We start from the raw sequence: 17,778 nt of genomic DNA, 5'->3' as shown, positions 1-17,778 counted from the left end.
ATTTCCTTAACTTCTTTTAGTTTTTTTTTTTTTAACACAGCAATATCTTATCTCCCATCATTTTTTTTTCTCCTACCCCTAGACAATAGCCACAGTTCAGATTCCACTTTTTGAGGTAAGATGATTGGGAGGTGGGGGAGCATTTAGGCATCAAAGGATATGTGCTGCTGGGTTAGAAGATTAATTCATAGGAGAATAAATCTGATATGGGCAGGCACGGGAGGTTCTAAGGAGTTCCTTCTAATAGATAATAGCTGACTTAATTTTCTTCCTTTCTCTTGCCTTTCAGACACACTGGCAGAAGCTCAAGGGTCAATAGAACCAGTGTCCCCGCCCCCCCCCATCCTTGGACCAGCTGGTCTTGTTCTGACCCCAATTTGTTTCCTTCCCAACCCCCATATTGACCTGCTGTTTCATTCTCTTTCACTGAGGAGCCTGTGGGATTGAAAGGCAAAGAGTACACCAGGCTAGGCATTCTTTCCCAAACCAGTCTGTCTATTCCTTCCCATTCCTTGGCACACAGTGAATCTGAGTGAGCTTCTTCTCCCTGAGAGGTTGACTCTAATGTCTGATGGAAGAAAGGGTGTCCTCTCTCAAGAAGCTGCAAGATGAAATTTCTCTGCTGCTTCTTCCCAAGCTTTTACTTCATTGGTTTTTCATCATTTGTGTTGGGATGTTCTGACTTTGCACTTTAATAGAACATTGCAAGAGGAATTTCTGAGATCAAGTTTGACTTGTTTTTTCAACTTTTGTGAGAATCCCAGAACAGAGGAGTAAGAGACTAAGGGTACTGGCTCTAGTGGACTGAAATCCTTCTATATCCCAGCACCTCCTGAAAGATCCCAGAATCCCCACCAAGGAGAACTTTGGGGGAGTGCCTCTCCACCCTAGGTTTGGTATGATCTGTGGAAAAAGGGCATCTGGGACTTCACTTTAGCAAGTGTGTCTTGAGAGTATTGTATTCCTGGGGTTACTTTCTTTTCATACCCCTCCAACAGTCCAGGGATCTTGGTGACTTCTCTTTTTCTTTAGCTATGGGAACTTCAAAGATTTGGATCCCGAACCAAACATTTGGGCCACTGTCCATGTCCTCCCTTAAGATTTCTCAACAGCGTGGACAGGGGGTCCACTCAATTTTTTTTCGTGGGGGTGGGGGAGTTATTATTTTAGAGGTCTCAATGGTATATAGACCCCAATGGAGTATGCACAAGTATCTAGTTGTCCCTCATGAATTTTGGTACCCAAGTACCCTCTTCCAAATACAGTAGTATGATGAATTAAGAAGGCATCAGTTATCATCTGAAAAACTGAAGCATTTGTGGTAGAGAGGTGGCTTCTGGAGATATTGGAGAATGGGGATATAGGGACATATAGGCCAATTTGTCCATCGCAGACTCTGTGGTATTTGAGCAGAGAAGCACATGGCATAGTGAAGTATGGTAAACTTCGGGTCAGAAGACCTGGCTTCTTGTCCTGGTTCAAACTACCTACTGGCTTACTACTGGGCCAGCCAATTAACCTCTCTTTAGTTTCCTAGTCTCTATTCTGAGGCTAACACTACTTGCTCTTTCTACCAAAGGGGCTTTCTGTGAGGCTCAAATGCAGCTATGCATAAAGTGATTTTAGCATAATACACCTGTGAGTATATACGGTATAGGGCAAAGAACCCTAGCCTGCTAGCCTAGAAGTCATGGCACACGGGTGTCACCCCCCCATGTAATTTTCTTTCATCTGTGAAAATTCTCAGATTCCCTCCAAGTTTTATCATAATTATAAAATCAACTATTGTGAACTTCTGGGGGCAGGGAGTTGAATATTTTTTTGTTATAAAGGCGAGACCTGATCTCCTCACCATGGGAGGGAGTCCCCCTTCCTTTCCCTTCCCTTCTGCACTGGAAGACAGATCTGCAGACTGCAGGACTGATGCATGACAAAGGGGTTTAGATGGCTGAGGGTGAAGGGGAGGTAAGGATGGCTGGGGAGGGGCCCCAGCTCCTTCCCCTGCTAGGATTCTTCCAATAACCCCTTTCCTCCATACATTCCTCCTAGGACCTATATGGGAAGGGAAAAGTGAGGTGAATATGGCTCCAACTTCATAACTCCTCCAATAACCTCCAGAGGCATGTTACATCCTAATGTTCATCCCAAGAGTAGCTAACATGTTACTAAAACAAGATTTAGGGATAGAGCTGCACACTCAGGTATGCATAAGTATGTAATCAGCCAGATGTGTGTACATGTATTGGGGAGGAAGGAGGCTGCATAGCCAGGGAAATACCTGTCTATATACAAACCAGGGACCCAGGTGGCCCACAGCTAGAGATATTCATGAGCTTATGCACAACGAAGGGAGACATAAGAGACCTTTATAAGTACCCAGAAACAAATGCAAAGACACAAACTTGAAGACACTGACAGAAGACTCTGATACCCTCTAGGCAAGAGAAGTTCCCATAGGCTGACCTATAACCCCAGACAGACACAGGGGAGACACAAATACACAATTCATGGATTCCCTAACACCCAGGGAGAAGCAGATACAAGAGCCAAGATATAAACTGGAGTCTGAGTGACAATACAGCTCTTTAGTGGAAAAGAGCAGGTCCTTTCTCAGCAAAATAAAAAATTTAGTGTCTTGCCTATGATAGATAATAAGTATTTTCCTTGAAAATTTGAATTTTGAAGTTTATTATCTTCAACTTGACAATTTGTCTCCCCCCCCCATTTTTTCTTCTCAGGGCCCAAAACTCATTTGCACAAAAGTGTAAATGACTCATAATGGCTTAATAATGTGTGAGCTCTCCTGGAGGAGTTAACCCAGGCTTGTGTCAAAGGAATTACATGCTAAGTGAGGATTCTATCTGCTGGAATATTTGGGGAGGGAGGGGAGTTACTCTCCAGTGCCTAAAAATTTCAACTTTTCCTTTTGAGCTTCAGTAAAAGCTATCTCATGCAAAACACATCAGGAATGTTGGGTGAAATTTCATGAAAGAGGAATCTGACATGCATAGATTAAAGAAGCCAGAGACCCTTATGGAGAGATGAGGCATCCTATATCCCTGGCCTCTGAACTTCTTAATTACCTGGCCAGCCCCGAGAAGTGAAAAACAAAACACAACACCAAATCAGCTGGTCCCCAGTAGAAGAATCTTAAACTGACCTAGCCAACAACTAACGATGTCCCTTTAATAGAAAAAGAATAAGAAAGAAAGGGAGAAGAACTCTGGCCTTTCTGAAATGGAAGAGGTGGAGAGGAGGAGCGAAAAGAACATCGAAGAGGAGAGGACTTGGACCTTGGGTATCTGGGGGGGTGGGGAGAAAAGCCAGAGAAGTGGGAGAGAGCTGGACAATTGTGTCTGTGTCCTGGAGGGAGGTTCAGGGTATGGAGGTAGTGGAAGCTGGGGGGCAGGAAGCTGGCCCCAGGGGAGCCATCAGGGCTCATTGAAGGGCTGAGCACTTGTTTAGGGTTAGAGCTGCCTCCTCAGGGGATCAGGATTGTCCAGCCAAAGCTATTGTCCTCCCTTCCCCCACCCCTTCCCCAGTCAGCCCCTTTGAACCTGACTCCGGAGATTCCCCTCCTCCCCCCCAATAGCCTGGGGCTGGATATCTGGACTAGGGAGGTAAAGAAGGCGGAACTGGGGTGGGGTGTCAGACATTTGGGTCCCTGAGGGGTAGAGCAGACTGGGACACATTTGCCTGGTTATCTGAGGGGAACTGGGTGAGGATTTCTGAGCTTCAGAGCAGATGCCCATGCCCTGTCCCTGAGTAGAGGATTGGGGCTGAGAGGAATGGAGTGACATCTAGGGTACTGAGGGAAGGTGACATTTGGGGGAAGGCAGTCCCATGGATAGGGAGTAGGTAGACATTTAATTCATGAATTAACTAAAAGATACCTAATTGCCTGGGTGCCTGAGAGGTAGAGAGTCAGTCAATTGGGGAACGGATACTGGGTCCTTGAATGAAGGATGCGGGTACAGGAGAAAAGAAGTCTGGCTCTTTGAGCACATCTCTGAAGAATAGAAACAACTGTGGGAAGGGGTGGAAGGGGACAAGATACAGTTCAGAGGAAATATTGGGTCGAGAAGAGAAAAACGAAGAAAACCCATTAGAGAGACCCTAATGAATGAATAGGAATGCGACTGAGCTGTCTAGGTGACTTTAGATGCTGAATCGGCTCCTGCCTCAGTTTCTCCCCCTCCCCCTACCTAGGGCGGGGGCAAGGGCGGGGCTAAAGGTCAAGGCTGGGGTGGGTGGGATTGTGGAGGGAGGGGTCGGATTGTCCCCTTTGCTCTCAGTTCTTAAAACCCCGGGTCGGGGTGCCCTGCTTCCGCATGGCCGGACACCTGGCTCCTGAATATTTCTCGCCACCCCCGGGCGGTGGCGGGGCCGGAGGTTCAGAGCCTACGTGGAATTGGCCCGGCTTTCAAGGCCCACCCGGTGGGGCCGGAACAGCGCCGGGACCCGACGGGTGGGGAATGGCCCCATACCACCCCTTGTATGATATGTGGGGAGGGGGGGTCTACTGTGAACCTCAGCCCAGTGTGGGAGTGATGGCTCAGCCTTCTCAGGAGATCGCAGTACCCGACGGCGATGCAGGACCGGGGGTAGAGAGCCCTTCCGAGGGCAGCTCTCCAGAGCCGCGCGCCACTGCTCGAGTGACCAAGATTGAGCCGGTGGAGAGTGGAGATGAGGTGAGACTGGTGATGAGGAAAGGTAGGAGGCAGAGATCGCCGAGGGGACGGAAGGGCTAGGACCTTAGCTATCTGGGTGAGGTCTGGACAGAAGGAGGTGAGCGACACCTGAGTTCAAAAGGCCAGAAAAGAACCCACCATCTTCTGGCATATGGAAAAGGAGCTCAGGCCATGGACGTGGGGAGGTAGAATAAGATTTCCAAGGTCTTTAGAGGGACTAGAAGCCTGGGCTGGAAACTTGGGACAAGATGCCTGAAGCCAGAGGCGGGGAGGAAGGAAGGAAGAGTGCGGGATTGCTGAAGGGATCCTGACGCGTGAATCCTCTTTGATTAGACTGTTTGCCCCACTTAGGTGCATCTGGATGTTCTGTAGCCCCTTTTTAGTTTGTACCCTAATAATTGTGTATGGTTCCTACCACAGTACCACATCCCCTATCCCCTCTCACCTCCCTCTGCAGTCTCCTGCAGACCCAGACACTGGGTTGGGTGGTGGTGTATCGCTGTTTGTGACCTCAGGCTTTACCATCTTATCTGGTCAGATTGATACAGCACCCATTCTCCTAAGGTATTGTTCCCTGGAAATGGTGGGTGGGACTGTCTGGTATCTTATTTTGGGTGGAGTACCCAGATCTCTGTGGATGGTGTGGATGCCAGTTCTGGGGAGAATCTGTCGTGGACTTAAAATGTAGTTGGAATGACTCCAGAGCCATTCTGGGGGGTAATGATAGATGGAAAACTGGCTGTGCCATCATCATTGTCTCTGCAAATTGCCTAACTTCTGGGTTTCGGTTTCCTTTTCTGGAAAACAAGTGCTTTGGAATTATTTCTAACGTCTCTTTCCACTCTTAGGATTGTATGAAATATGCAATCCAAGCATTCATGGAATCATCAGCTATGGATTCCCTCAACTTGGGAGCTGCAAATGTTGAACAAACATTTATGAGATGCTACTGAGCTGGGCACTTGGAAATAGGAGGATTAAATAAAGCATAATATCTGTCCTCAAGCTTACAATTACTTCCATTGGTAGATGAGACCAGGATGGAGATTATTAAGGAGAAGTTCAGGTGAAGTGCTGGGAGAAATTTTAAAAGGAACAGGAAGTGCATCATAGAGGAGAAGGTGGGACTTGGTAGGCCCTGAAGGAAGGGAAGATTTCTTAAGGCAAAGGAGTTGGAGTAAATTCATTCCAGATATGGGGGCAGTGTGATTAAATACATGCAGGAAACGAGGAGACAACCAAGTATTCCAGTTTGGCTGGAAGGTGAAAGGGGGAAGGGAGAAATGAGACTGCAGGCTGAAGTCAAGAGTAGGGGGTCCTCGAGGGCAGGGATAAGGAATGTATATTGTATTGAATAGACAATAGGGGAGTCTCTGAGGGCTTTGGAACAATGGAGTAACCTGATGAGAACTGACTGGATTATTTTGACAGGAACTGACTTCTAGGTGAAGGTGCTCACTTGGGTGCTGGAGGGGGGGGGAGACGAGACTGGACATAAAAAAAAGGACATATGGTGTCTGCTCTCAAGTAACCTGCCATCTAGTTGGAGAGATCTAGTCTAGACATTTCAAACAATTGAAGAATGATAAAATCAACTCTATTAGGACTATTTTGTTCCTGCAAAGGATTTTGGAGAGAAGGAATCTGGGGAGGGTTTTATGGAATTAGGTTAGAACTGAGCTAGGCTTTGCCAAAGACTTGGATGGGGGTGGGGAAGGGGAGGGTTGAGGCATCCTTGCTGGAATAGCCTGAGCAAGATGTCAAAGAAGTTAAAGTGATGTGTATAAAGAGGGATGATAGACTGGCATGGTGGGAAATGTGGTTGGGTAGATAGATAGGTAGGTAGGTAGGTAGGTAGGTAGGTAGGTAGGTAGTGTTGTGGAAGATCTTAACAATGCCCAGCCAAGGACTTGGGGTGTTTCATACAAAAAGTGGGGGTGGATACATGTATATATAGAGGAATAATGATGAGAACACTGTTTAGGAAAATTCATCTGGCCTCAGCATGCCGGTTTGGCTGTAGTGGGATGAAGACTCGGTACCAGTTATCAATGCTATTATAATCAGTTGTATATATAATATGGTAACTATTATTGTAACTTGGCTGAAAAGTTTCATCTCGGTCCCTCTTCCCTGGATCCAGATTTCTTTCTTTTTACTCATCCTATCCTTCCTGTCTTAGAGGACAAGGAAGGATATCTCTCACCCCACACAAACCTTAGTATTTGATCACTATCTCACACTTTCCAGGATCATTCCCTCTGGCATTTTCAATCTCCACCTTTCCTCTTCTTCCTTTCTACCTGCAAAGTTATCAGATCTCCTCTTTCCTATAAACAGTGCTTAAAAAGTGACCATTCACCATCAAATTTCTCAAAATGGGAACGAAAGTGGAGGAAGTAGTTTATATGTTCTCTATCTACACTGAGACTCCTCACTAAAACACATTGCCTGCTGGCCGTTCTACCCCAACAAGCTGTTTCCTGGTCTTTCCACTGAAATAAGCATCAACCACTTCTTGAATGCCAGATTTCTCCTCAACCTTCCTACCAAGCTTGTTTTTAGTCTTGTATCCTCAGTACCGCTACCTTAATAAATATCTCTTGAATTGGACTCAATCTTTCAGCTAGGTGGCAGCAGTGGAGTGCCAGGCATGGATGGAGTCAGGAAGACCAGACATTTATTTTCTGTGTGACCTTACTTAACCTCTGTCTGAAATATAAAGAAATACTGGTCTACTCCCAGCTTTTCAGCGGTCACCTGGGTGACTTAAAATCTTCATTCTCTAGTCATGTTCTCACATCTCAACTTTGCTTTAATGTCTAATTGCCTATGGGACTTTTTTTTTTCAATGTTCCCTCTGGTGCTTTGAATTTCTACATGTCAGAAATTGAACCTATCCTTTTTTCCTATCCCCAGCCTATTCTTCATATGACTTCCCAAGTTTTAATGGTACTGATATTCCCTCTCTTCCCCTTCGTTACTTCCAGGCCCCATGTCTGGGATCATTCTTTCTATTTCTGCTATTAGGGTCCAAGGATAGGAATTCTTTAGCTTTCTCTGGACTGTTAAAATAGCCTTTCACCTAGCCTTCACACCTAACCTCCTTTAACAAATCTTCCTTGCTCCCCTCCTGTATATCTGGCTCTAACCTGCCTTTTCAACCTCACTCTTGCTCTCTTAAAGCCACACTGGACTATTTTTTGTTCTAAAACATTCCCTGTTCTTTTTTATTTCTGTGCTTTTGTTTGAACCCTTTTTCTCCCCTGTTTTCATGAATGGAGAAAAAGCAACTTTGTACCAGTAGTAGAGAGCAGCATGCTGGATTTGGATTCAGGGCCTGTGTTAGATCTTACCTCTGACACTTTTGTGAGGGTCCCCTCACACCTGGGCCTCAATGTCCCTTGTTTGTTAAATGGGGGGAGTCGGCCTAGATGATTTCTAAGGTTCCTCTCAGCCCTAGATCTGTGATTCTATGATCTTTCATGCCTTTCCCTGATTCTCTTTCTTCCTCTCTCCCAAGACAGGAAAAAAAAATTTCTTCATCCTCTGAACTTCCAAAGCATTTAATAAGCACTTAAATAAATCCTGGTTTGTGTTCTGGTTATATCTGTGTATCACTGTTCCCTTAGGTTGTATTCCTTAAGGACAGACATTGTGTATTATTGGTTTTCCTGCCCCCAGTAAGTAGTACATAGTATTATCAATAAAATTCTCAATAAAAGTATAGTAAGTAAACAGTATTTGGTGACAGATTGGATATTAACCCAGATGCCTTTTACATAGTAGGCGTTTAATAAGCGGTAAGTGAATGTATACAGGTGATTAAAGAAAGGAGGGAAATTGTTAGATGTTTGTTTCTAAGGAGTTAGTTGGGGTAAGGGATCCCGGGGCGGTTCATTTATTCACTTTCTGAGGAATGGTACAGAAAGGAGATAACCTTATCTCCATCAGTCTCAGATGTGGTGTGAGTGCTACTTCCTATTTGCTTAAGTTTTTTCTATTCTTCTGAAATCCCCTGTTCAAACTTCCACAGCAGCCACAGGAGACCCCTTCCCCAGAGGAACTGGAGCAGTTTGCCAAGGAGCTAAAGCGGAAGAGGATCACTCTGGGTTATACCCAGGCTGATGTGGGCATCACCTTGGGGGCTCTCTTTGGTGGGTCCTTTTCTGTACATTTCACCCAGAGGACTACTTTCTCCACTGCCTCATTTGTTAGCAGGGACAGAACTTCCTGGATCCATACCTACCTTAGGTGGGGGGAGTTGGATGCTGGGGGGACTTATGGGACTGTGGGCCTCTTCCCTGAAGCCTTGAAAGAATGAGGAACTGGACAGACAGGTGGGGAAAATGAGGAGTTGGGGTCTACAGTGAGGGCAGAAGTGAAGGGTTGGATAAGAGTTCCTGAGGGCAACAGGGGGCCTTAGGCCTGCCTTGATTATAGTGCTCCCCCAACACCAATTCATCCCTCCCCAAACTTCAGGCAAGGTTTTTAGCCAGACCACCATCTGTCGCTTTGAGGCACTACAGCTCAGCTTCAAGAACATGTGTAAGCTCCGACCTCTGCTACAGAAGTGGCTAGAAGCTGCAGATGACAATGACCACCTTCAGGAGGTAAGGGGCAGAGCCTGAGGGGCAGTGGGATGGTGGTAGAGGTGGAATGAGCCTGAGGAGTAGTGGATCATTTCTCTTTTAACTCATTAATATAGTGCTTTAAGATTTACAAAGCAACCCCGTGAAGTGGGTAGTGCCAATATTAACCCCATTTTATGGACAAGAAAAACAACGGCTTAGAGAGTTGCTTACAGGTGTTATAGTAAGTATCCTAACCAGAATTTGAACCTAGCTCTCCTGAATCCAGTTCTGTTTACCATTTTTCCTGTCACACCCATGTACTTTTAGATTCAGAGTGTACTAGTGTCCTTGTCTCTCTCTCTCTCTCTTTTTTTTTTTTTGGAGGGGGAAGGCAGGGCAATTGGGGTAAGTGACTTGCCCAAGGTCACACACCTAGTAAGTATGTCAAATGTCTGAGGTCACATTTCAACTCAGGTCCTGCTGACTTCAGGGCCGGTGCTCTACTGCGCCACCTAGCTGCCTCCCTTGTCTCTATTTCCACCAGTCCATGCCCCTAATGTCCAGTTTCAGTCTGTCACCTCAGTAAATTTGGACTATTTGTTGACATGAATCTTTGAGACTCAGCTTTCCTACCTGTAAAATGGGAATGATTAAGACTGCTCTCTCAGTGTGAACTGATATTACTGATAATAAATGAGTTATTACTGCTTTTACCCCTATAGTGCAAGTTCTGTTGTTCTGAACATTTATCCTCCTGAAGAGAGAACTCAATTTACGTTTACTGGTTTTTTTCATTATTGCTTTCCATCCCTTCTTACCTCAGCTGTGCAAGGCTGAGACAGTCCTTCAACAAGCCAGAAAGAGGAAGCGTACAAGCATTGAGAATGGCGTTCGGGGAAACTTGGAAACCATGTTTCTCCAGTGCCCCAAGCCCACACTTCAGCAGATCAGCAATATTGCCGAGGAGCTGGGCCTTGAGAAAGATGTGAGTCCTGCTAACAAATACCCCACCTCCTCCTTCTTGGTCATCTTCTGGACTCCTTCTATTCTTCCTTCACTGACTCTTTACCACCTCTTTCCCTCATCTCTGACTTTCTGAACCTACCATCACTACCATGGACCATTCTTAATGAATCCATGGATACTCTACAAAGCCTGTCAATCAGATGCCACCCCTTCCTACCTTTTGGTAGTTGGTAGCCCAAGGAAGTAAGCTCGAGGTGTCAAACTTCAGATGACTCCACTAGGAATGTAACAGAAAGGAGGCTGAAATCTGTGCCAAAGGATCATACATCTCTAGCGGCAGAAAGGACTTTGGGGATGAGCTAGTCTGATCTCCTCTTACCAGGGAAGAAAATAAGGGACTAGAGCAGTGAACTGACTGTCCCAGTGCACACAATGGCAGAGCTGAAACAAACCCAGTCTCCTGATTGATGCCTGGTCCAGTGAGTGCTCTTGACATTAAACCAAGTTCTAAGGTCCCTTCCAACTCCTAACATTCTACACTACCAGAACCAGCCACTAGATAGGTGCCATTTTGCCAGCATTATTTTAAGACACTATTAGTATGAGATGGGTAGTCGACTTGATAGGATCAGCAAGAGATTGAGGGCAGAGCAGACACTTGGAGAGAGAGGCGTAAGAGATAAGCTAAAACCCATGAAACATGAAAAATATATGGTTTGTCTATAGTTAAATTCAACAAATAGGATTGCATTGAGTACTTGTTTTATTGTTAAAAACTATTAGTGTGTTTGGGACTGAGTGGGATGTAGTAGGTCAGGTACTGGAAAAGAAAGGAGGCAGGAAAGATTGCATAGTGGAAGTGGACCCTTAAAAAAGGTTGGATAGATTCATGATGCGGCAAGGTGGTGAAGTGGATAGAGAACTGGGCTTATGTTCAAATCCAGCCTCAGATACTTAATAGCTTAGCTGTGTGACCCTAGGCAAGTCACTTAACCCCATTTGCCTCAGTTCCTCATCTGTAAAATGAGCTTGAGAAGAAAACCAGTCAGTAAAAATCAGACCCAATTGAAGTGACTCAACAACAGATTTATGATAAACAAGGAAGGATAAAGAAAAGGGCAAATAGGACAAAGTCATGGAGGCATGCGATTTTTCTGCAATAGATGAATTTAAGGCAGGCAGTACAAAACAGGGAGTTATTGTCAGTTCTTGACAAAAGGCATGACCTTATGGGTAAAAGGAGTGTGGGGAGGAAGATTATCCTGGTTTCATAATGGGGGGAGCAAGGGATTAGAGAAAGAGCAGACACAGGAGGTAGAAAAGTGGGCTTTCAGGGTAAAAATTACACAGTAATGGCAACCCAGATTACAGTGGTTTCAGTGAGAATGGCGAGAAAGGGGGGGATATATGTGAAAGAATTAACAAAGGAGGAATTGTTCAGGACTTGGGTGGGATATAGAAAGAAAGGGATGAATAGAAGATTACACTTGAATTTAGGACCACCATCATAATTCCAGTGACATAAATAGGGTTGCATTCAACGGATGACTATACATAATGTACACGATGAAGTTGAGGCAGTAGTAGAGATGTACGACGTGGTGTAATGCTTCCATACCTTCTTTCCTCTTTATTTTTTCTGTCCTCTGAAGAATAGTGATTTTCTTCTATGATCACTGACCTAGCTCTACCTTAAGCCCTATCCAATTTTCAAAATCCTCTTTCTTCACTGAAGGAAGAAGTAAGGGAAGGGGTGAAGTGGGGTCACCCACAGGCCTAACCAATGTCACCAGGATATTTCATCCTTCAATTGGTTTCAAACTCATCCTCTTTTCCCCAATCATCCATTGCATAAACATGTCTCTTACTCAACATTTTCTTTCTCTTTCTCTCTTACACTTATTCTCTCCCTGTTTCTAGGTTGTCCGGGTTTGGTTCTGTAACCGGCGTCAGAAGGGCAAACGCAGCAATAGCAACTCACCCCGAGAAGATTTCGAGGCAGCTGGCTCCTTCCCTGGTGGACCTATGCCTTTCCCCCTAGCTCCAGGCCCTCCATTCACTCATCCCAGTTATGCAGGCCCTCATTTCACCACTCTCTATTCCCCAGCTCCTTTCACAGAGGGGGATGCATTTTCTTCTCTTCCTGTTACCCCTCTGGGCTCTACCATGCATTCAAGCTGAAGGGCTTAGCCCATCCTTGGGCAGAGGAGGTGAGAGACTAGAGATGAGGAACCCAACAAATTGTTTTAAGGTCTGGGAGTTGGACGATTAAGCTCTCTGTATCCTGGGAATATTTAGGAACAGGGAAGGATGGGATCAATATTTCAGAGATTCATAAACAGATTTTTTTTTTGAGGGGAATGGGTGGGAGGGAAGTTGGGAAATTTGCTGTTTGTTAGTTCCACATCTCTTTCATCTCCCAACTCTTAAATAAAGCAATTTGAAAAGCAAGTCTAATCGAATCAAAGCCCATCAAATATTTAAAGACCCATCTTGGGTCTCCCCTATGACTCCTTCAAATTAAACGTTCCTGGTTGTTTCAACCATTCATTATGTAGTAGCTAGCATTTATATAGCACTTTAAGGTACGCAAAGACCTTTCTGATTGTCAGCTTATTTGATCCTTACAACAACCCTGTAACGTAGAGGAAACTGAGGCAAGAGAAGTTAAATGCTTGCTCTAGGTGTCTTAAGGTGGAATTCAAACTTGGGTCATCCTGACTCCTGAGTCTTAACAGTATATACATTAAGCTGCCTGTGCCATATAACTATGATCTTCACGTGCTTCATCCTCTTCGTCCACATACAATGGAATATCACAAACTGAACATTATATACTCAAGTTGATGCGACTAGGACAACACCGCTCAGTGGCTCAGTGGATAGAGTGGTTGGCCTGGAGCTAGGAAGACTGGAGTTCGAACTTGACCTCACTAGCTGTGTGTCTTGGTGGGGTGGGTCACTTAACTCTGTTGGCCACAGTTTCTTCAGCTGTAAAGTGAGCTGGGGAAGGAAATGGTAAACCACTCCAGTATCTCTGTCAAGATACCCCCAAATGGGCATAAGGCCTGAATTCAAGAAGACCCAAGTTCAAATGTGGTATCAGACTTACTAGCTGTGTGACCTTGGGCAAGTCACTGTTAAGTAACCTCTGCCTCAGTTTCATCATCTCTAAAATGTAGATAATACCACCAACCTCCCAGGGTTGCTGTGAGGATCCAGTGAGATCATATTTGTAAAGTGCACTATTATATATGGAGGGCTTCCTTCAATGGAACTCACCAGAAATCCTCAATAGCTTCAAGTTGCTCATGGCTCTAGATCTAGAAGGTGCTTTTAGACATCCAGTATAGGGCCTCACCGCGCCCCCCCCGCCCCGAGTTTTTACCAATCAATGCTCCATGCACAAAGACCATCTAGTGGCAGGCAAGCTACTTAACCTACCAAAGTGATAGTACTAAAGCACAGGTTTTTGAACTGTCTTCCTTGCTTTCCCTATTAACTCTAGGGTGAAATACACATTTCATTGAAAGTCCTTTACAGTCTGATTTTAGCCTTGAAACTTGTCACTCTGATCCTGCCAGATTAGTGTTCTCGTTCTCTCACACAGAACACGGCACCTTCCATTTCTATGCTTTTCTCACATGCCTTTCACACGCTCCCTCTTCCCCTCGATTTTTTTAGAATCTCTAGTTTCAAAGTTAGCTGAAGCTTTTCTATATAGGACCTTTCCTGATTCGTACCAGGTCATTTAGGAAGGAATCAAGTATAAATTGTGTCTTTACTGAGTATAGGCTAGACATTCTATTTTTTTCTTTTTTTTAAACCTCCCCCCACTTAATATTTTTATTTTTTCCAATTATATATAAAGATAGTTTTCAACATTCACTTTCATAAGATTTTGAGTTCCATTTTTTTCTCCCTCCTCCCCAAGACTGCAAGCAATCTGATAATAGGCTACACATGTACAATCATATTAAACATTTCCATATCAGTCATGTGAAAGAAGAATCAGAACGAAAGGGAAAAATCACACAAAAGGAAAAAAAATGGTCTGCTTTGATCTGTATTCAGACCCTGTATTCTCTGGATGTGGATAGCATTTTCCATCATGAATCTTGGAATTTAGACATTCTGTTTTGAATATATTATGCAAAATGGACAAGAAGAAGAATGCAATATCCCAGGACAGAACTTGGAAGGTTATTTGTACATGACTCAAAGGCATCCTTATTGAGGGAAAAGTAAGGATGAATAGTCTTTTGCAAGCAATAATCAATATACAATAGCTTTACCATTTTACATTAACCAATAATAGGATACAGGACCGCTAAGTATACTTTTTTTTATTACAAGAAAAGATGGATATGGTAGAGCAAAAAAACCCAAGTATTGCCTTATCAAGTCTTTTTTCAGTAAGAAAATCTCCCTGAAAGACGTAACCACTGTTCAGTAATGCTCACCAAACTTGTTTGCCACTGTGATGAAGTCAAGCAAAAAGTCCCAAGTTGCAGAGGAATTCTCTATAGATGCTAAGTTCCTCTAGATGGTGCTATTGGTAGAAGGCATTGTTCTCAAGCCTCAATACTGCACACATTGGAAGCCTAGTGGAACATAAGTAGTAACTCAAAAATTTTACTTTACCTTCTCCCCAGAAAATATGAGGTAGTCATGTCAAGAGTGTCTGTTGTCAAATTCATTGTTCACTTGTGTGAATCATTCATTGCAATGCAAGCAAAGGCATGTTTGGGTTTTCTTTTTTTTAGATTTTTTAGTTTTGGTTTACAACATTCGGTTCCACAATTTTTGAGTTCGAAATTTTCTCCCCCCTCCCCTCCAAGACAGCGATGAACCAACATAGGTTCTACATATACCTTCGTATTAAACTTATTTACACAATAGTCAAGTTGCAATGGAATGAATCACAAAACCAAAGAAGAAAAAAAAGAGCAAATAGTTTGCCTCAATCTGCATTCAGACTCTAATTCTGTCACTGGATGTGGATTTCTTTTCCATCGTGAGTCGTTTGGAGCTGTCTTGTATTGCTGAGAAGAGCCAAGTCTGTCAAAGTTAGTCATCACAGATAATGTGTGTCTGTAATCATGTACAATGAATTCCTGCCTCTGCTCCCCTCACGCAGCATCAGATCACATAGGCCTTTCCAAGTTATTATGAAGACTGTTCCCCATTTATAGCACAATAGTATTCCATTACATTCATATTCCATAACTTACTCAGTCATTCCCCAATTGATGGGCATCCCCTTGATTTCCAGTTCTTTGCCGCTACAAAAAGGACTACTATAAATATTTTTGTACATACTGGTCCATTTTCCACTGCTGTGATTTCTTTGGGATAGAGTGGATTAGGGACTGTTTGATTTATGTCTTTGTAACCTTTGAGCCAAAGTCAGTGACTGACACAGCAGAAAATAAATGCTCATTCATTGATTACCCACTGGGCACTATGGAAGGGGCAGATTAAAAGGTTTTAGGCTCAAATCTTGGCTATGCCCTTTAGCTTATTTGCTATTTACCCTTTTCTAGGCTTCAGTTTTTTTTTTTAATTTAAATTTATTTATTTGACATATTTAGTTTTCAGCATTGATTTTTACAAGAGTTTGAATTACAAATTTTCTCCCCATTTCTACCCTCCCCCCCCACTCCAAGATGGCATATATTCTGGTTGCCCTGTTCCCCAGTCAATCCTCCCCTCTATCACCCCCCTCCCCTCTCATCTCCTTTTCCCTTCCTTTCTTGTAGGGCAAGATAAATTTCTACGCCTCATTGCCTGTGTATCTTATTTTTTAATTGCATGCAAAAACTTTTTTTTTGTTTGTTTTTGAACATCTGATTTTAAAACTGTGAGTTCCAAATTCTCTCCCCTCTTCCCTTCCCACCCACCCTCCCTAAGAAGTCGAGCAATTCAACCTAGGCCACATGTGTATCATTATGTATAACCCTTCCATAATACTCATGTTGTGAAAGACTAACTACATTTTGCTCCTTCCCAACCCATCCCGCTTTATTGAATTTTCTCCCTTGACCCTGTCCCCTTTCCAAAGTGTTTGTTTTTGATTACCTTCACCCCCATCTGCCCTCCCCTCCATCATCCCCCCCCTTTATTTTTTTTTCTTCTTCCCTCTTCTTTCCTGTGGGGTAAGATACACAACTGAGTATGTATGGTATTCCCTCCTCAGGCCAAATCTGATGAGCGCAAGGTTCACTCATTCCCCCCTCACCTGCCCTCTCCCCTCCTCCCACAGAACTGCTTCCTCTTGCCACCTTTATGTGAGATAATCCACCCCATTCTATCTCTCCCTATCTCCCTCTCTCAGTATGATGCTCTCTCATCCCTTAATTTCATTTTATTTCTTTTAGATATCTTCCCTTCATCTTCCACTCACCCTGTGTCACACATATATATATACACATAGATATATACATACATACACATTCACTTATATATATATATACATAAACATATATTATATATATATATATATGCATATTCCCTTCAGCTACCCTAATACTGAGGTCTCATGAATCATCCATGTCCTCTTTCCATGTAGGAATGTAAACAAAACAGTTCAACTTTAGTAAGTCCCTTGCAATTTCTGTTTCTTGATTACCTTTTCATGCTTCTCTTGATTCTTATGTTTGAAAGTCAAATTTTCTATTCAGTTCTGGTCTTTTCACTGAGAAAGCTTGAAAGTCCTCTATTTTATTGAAACTCCATATTTTGCCTTGGAACATGTGTATCAGGAGGACCGAGTTTATAATCTCAAAGAAGATCATAAACATGTCTGAAAGGTTCGGAATCGCCGGATAGAAGAAACTCTCAAAGTAGAAGGCAGAAGAATCAAAACATTTATTTAGGCTCCACAGTAACCAACCCATGAACCAGAAGCCCCATTTTGATATGTTGGTCATAATCTTCCAGGCCCAATAGGTACGCCTTGAAAGAGTAACCAGGAGGCTACAGAGAAACATGATTGCGTAAAGCAAAATCATGTTTCCCCCTTGATGGTAATAAGATTACCCACTGGACTGAAGTCTTTGTTCAGCTTCCTCCCGTAGATCAGCTCTGCTGCTGGCAGCTCCTGCCTCAGCTGTGTCTGTTTCTGAAACTGAAGCTGCAACTGAAACTGACGATGTAACGGTCGTAACTGCCTCTGTAACGGTCGTTGTAACTGCCTCTGGCTCCAACCGGAAAAGGAAAGAGAGGAAGAATCTTCAAGCTGTCCTCTCCCCTCTTATAGGGTTTCTGACATCATCAAGCTCCGCCCAAATGACCAGGGCCGATTGGTTCCTGAGTTGGCTCCTCCCCCTAGGGTAGACCAGGTTCTGGAGCTAACACCTCCCCTCAGCCAGCCCCATGACTCCCCACACAGGAAGCCGTCTGCCTCCCGGCATGCTCCCCGGGCCTCCTGCCCCGGAAGAGCAAGCCACAGTGTCCAGAGGCTCAATGAGGCAAGCTGAGCCATTCAAAGAAAACAAAAGCCATTATGGCTACATTCCACCCCTTGTTATAGGATACATAATCTA

At 44.0% G+C, this 17,778-nt stretch overlaps 1 protein-coding gene across 2 annotated transcripts; it reads left to right on the top strand.

Moving 5' to 3' along the window:
• Positions 1–4,331: 4,331 nt before the first annotated feature.
• On the top strand, positions 4,332–12,412 carry LOC118858738 (POU domain, class 5, transcription factor 1-like). 2 transcript variants are annotated; one of them, XM_036769341.1, is made up of 5 exons: positions 4,332–4,673; positions 8,728–8,848; positions 9,174–9,304; positions 10,089–10,250; positions 12,152–12,412. In XM_036769341.1, exons 1-5 carry the CDS (start codon positions 4,332–4,334, stop codon positions 12,410–12,412), a joined length of 1,017 nt encoding a protein of 338 aa, XP_036625236.1. The 2 variants fall into 2 exon arrangements, with proteins under 2 accessions (XP_036625236.1, XP_036625235.1); XM_036769340.1 differs by having other exon boundaries at positions 4,332–4,691.
• Positions 12,413–17,778: the final 5,366 nt, after the last annotated feature.

The sequence above is a fragment of the Trichosurus vulpecula genome, chromosome 7, assembly GCF_011100635.1.
Source record: "Trichosurus vulpecula isolate mTriVul1 chromosome 7, mTriVul1.pri, whole genome shotgun sequence".
Taxonomy (NCBI): Eukaryota; Metazoa; Chordata; class Mammalia; order Diprotodontia; family Phalangeridae; genus Trichosurus; species Trichosurus vulpecula.
This window is presented reverse-complemented; position numbering and strand designations above follow the sequence as displayed.

Coding starts and splice junctions, on each gene's coding strand:
- LOC118858738 (XM_036769340.1), top strand. CDS start 4,332: ATGGCCGGACACCTGGCTCCTGAATATTTCTCGCCACCCCCGGGCGGT. Junction 4,692..8,727: donor CGGTGGAGAGTGGAGATGAG/GTGAGACTGGTG, acceptor AAACTTCCACAG/CAGCCACAGGAGACCCCTTC. Junction 9,305..10,088: donor ACAATGACCACCTTCAGGAG/GTAAGGGGCAGA, acceptor TTCTTACCTCAG/CTGTGCAAGGCTGAGACAGT.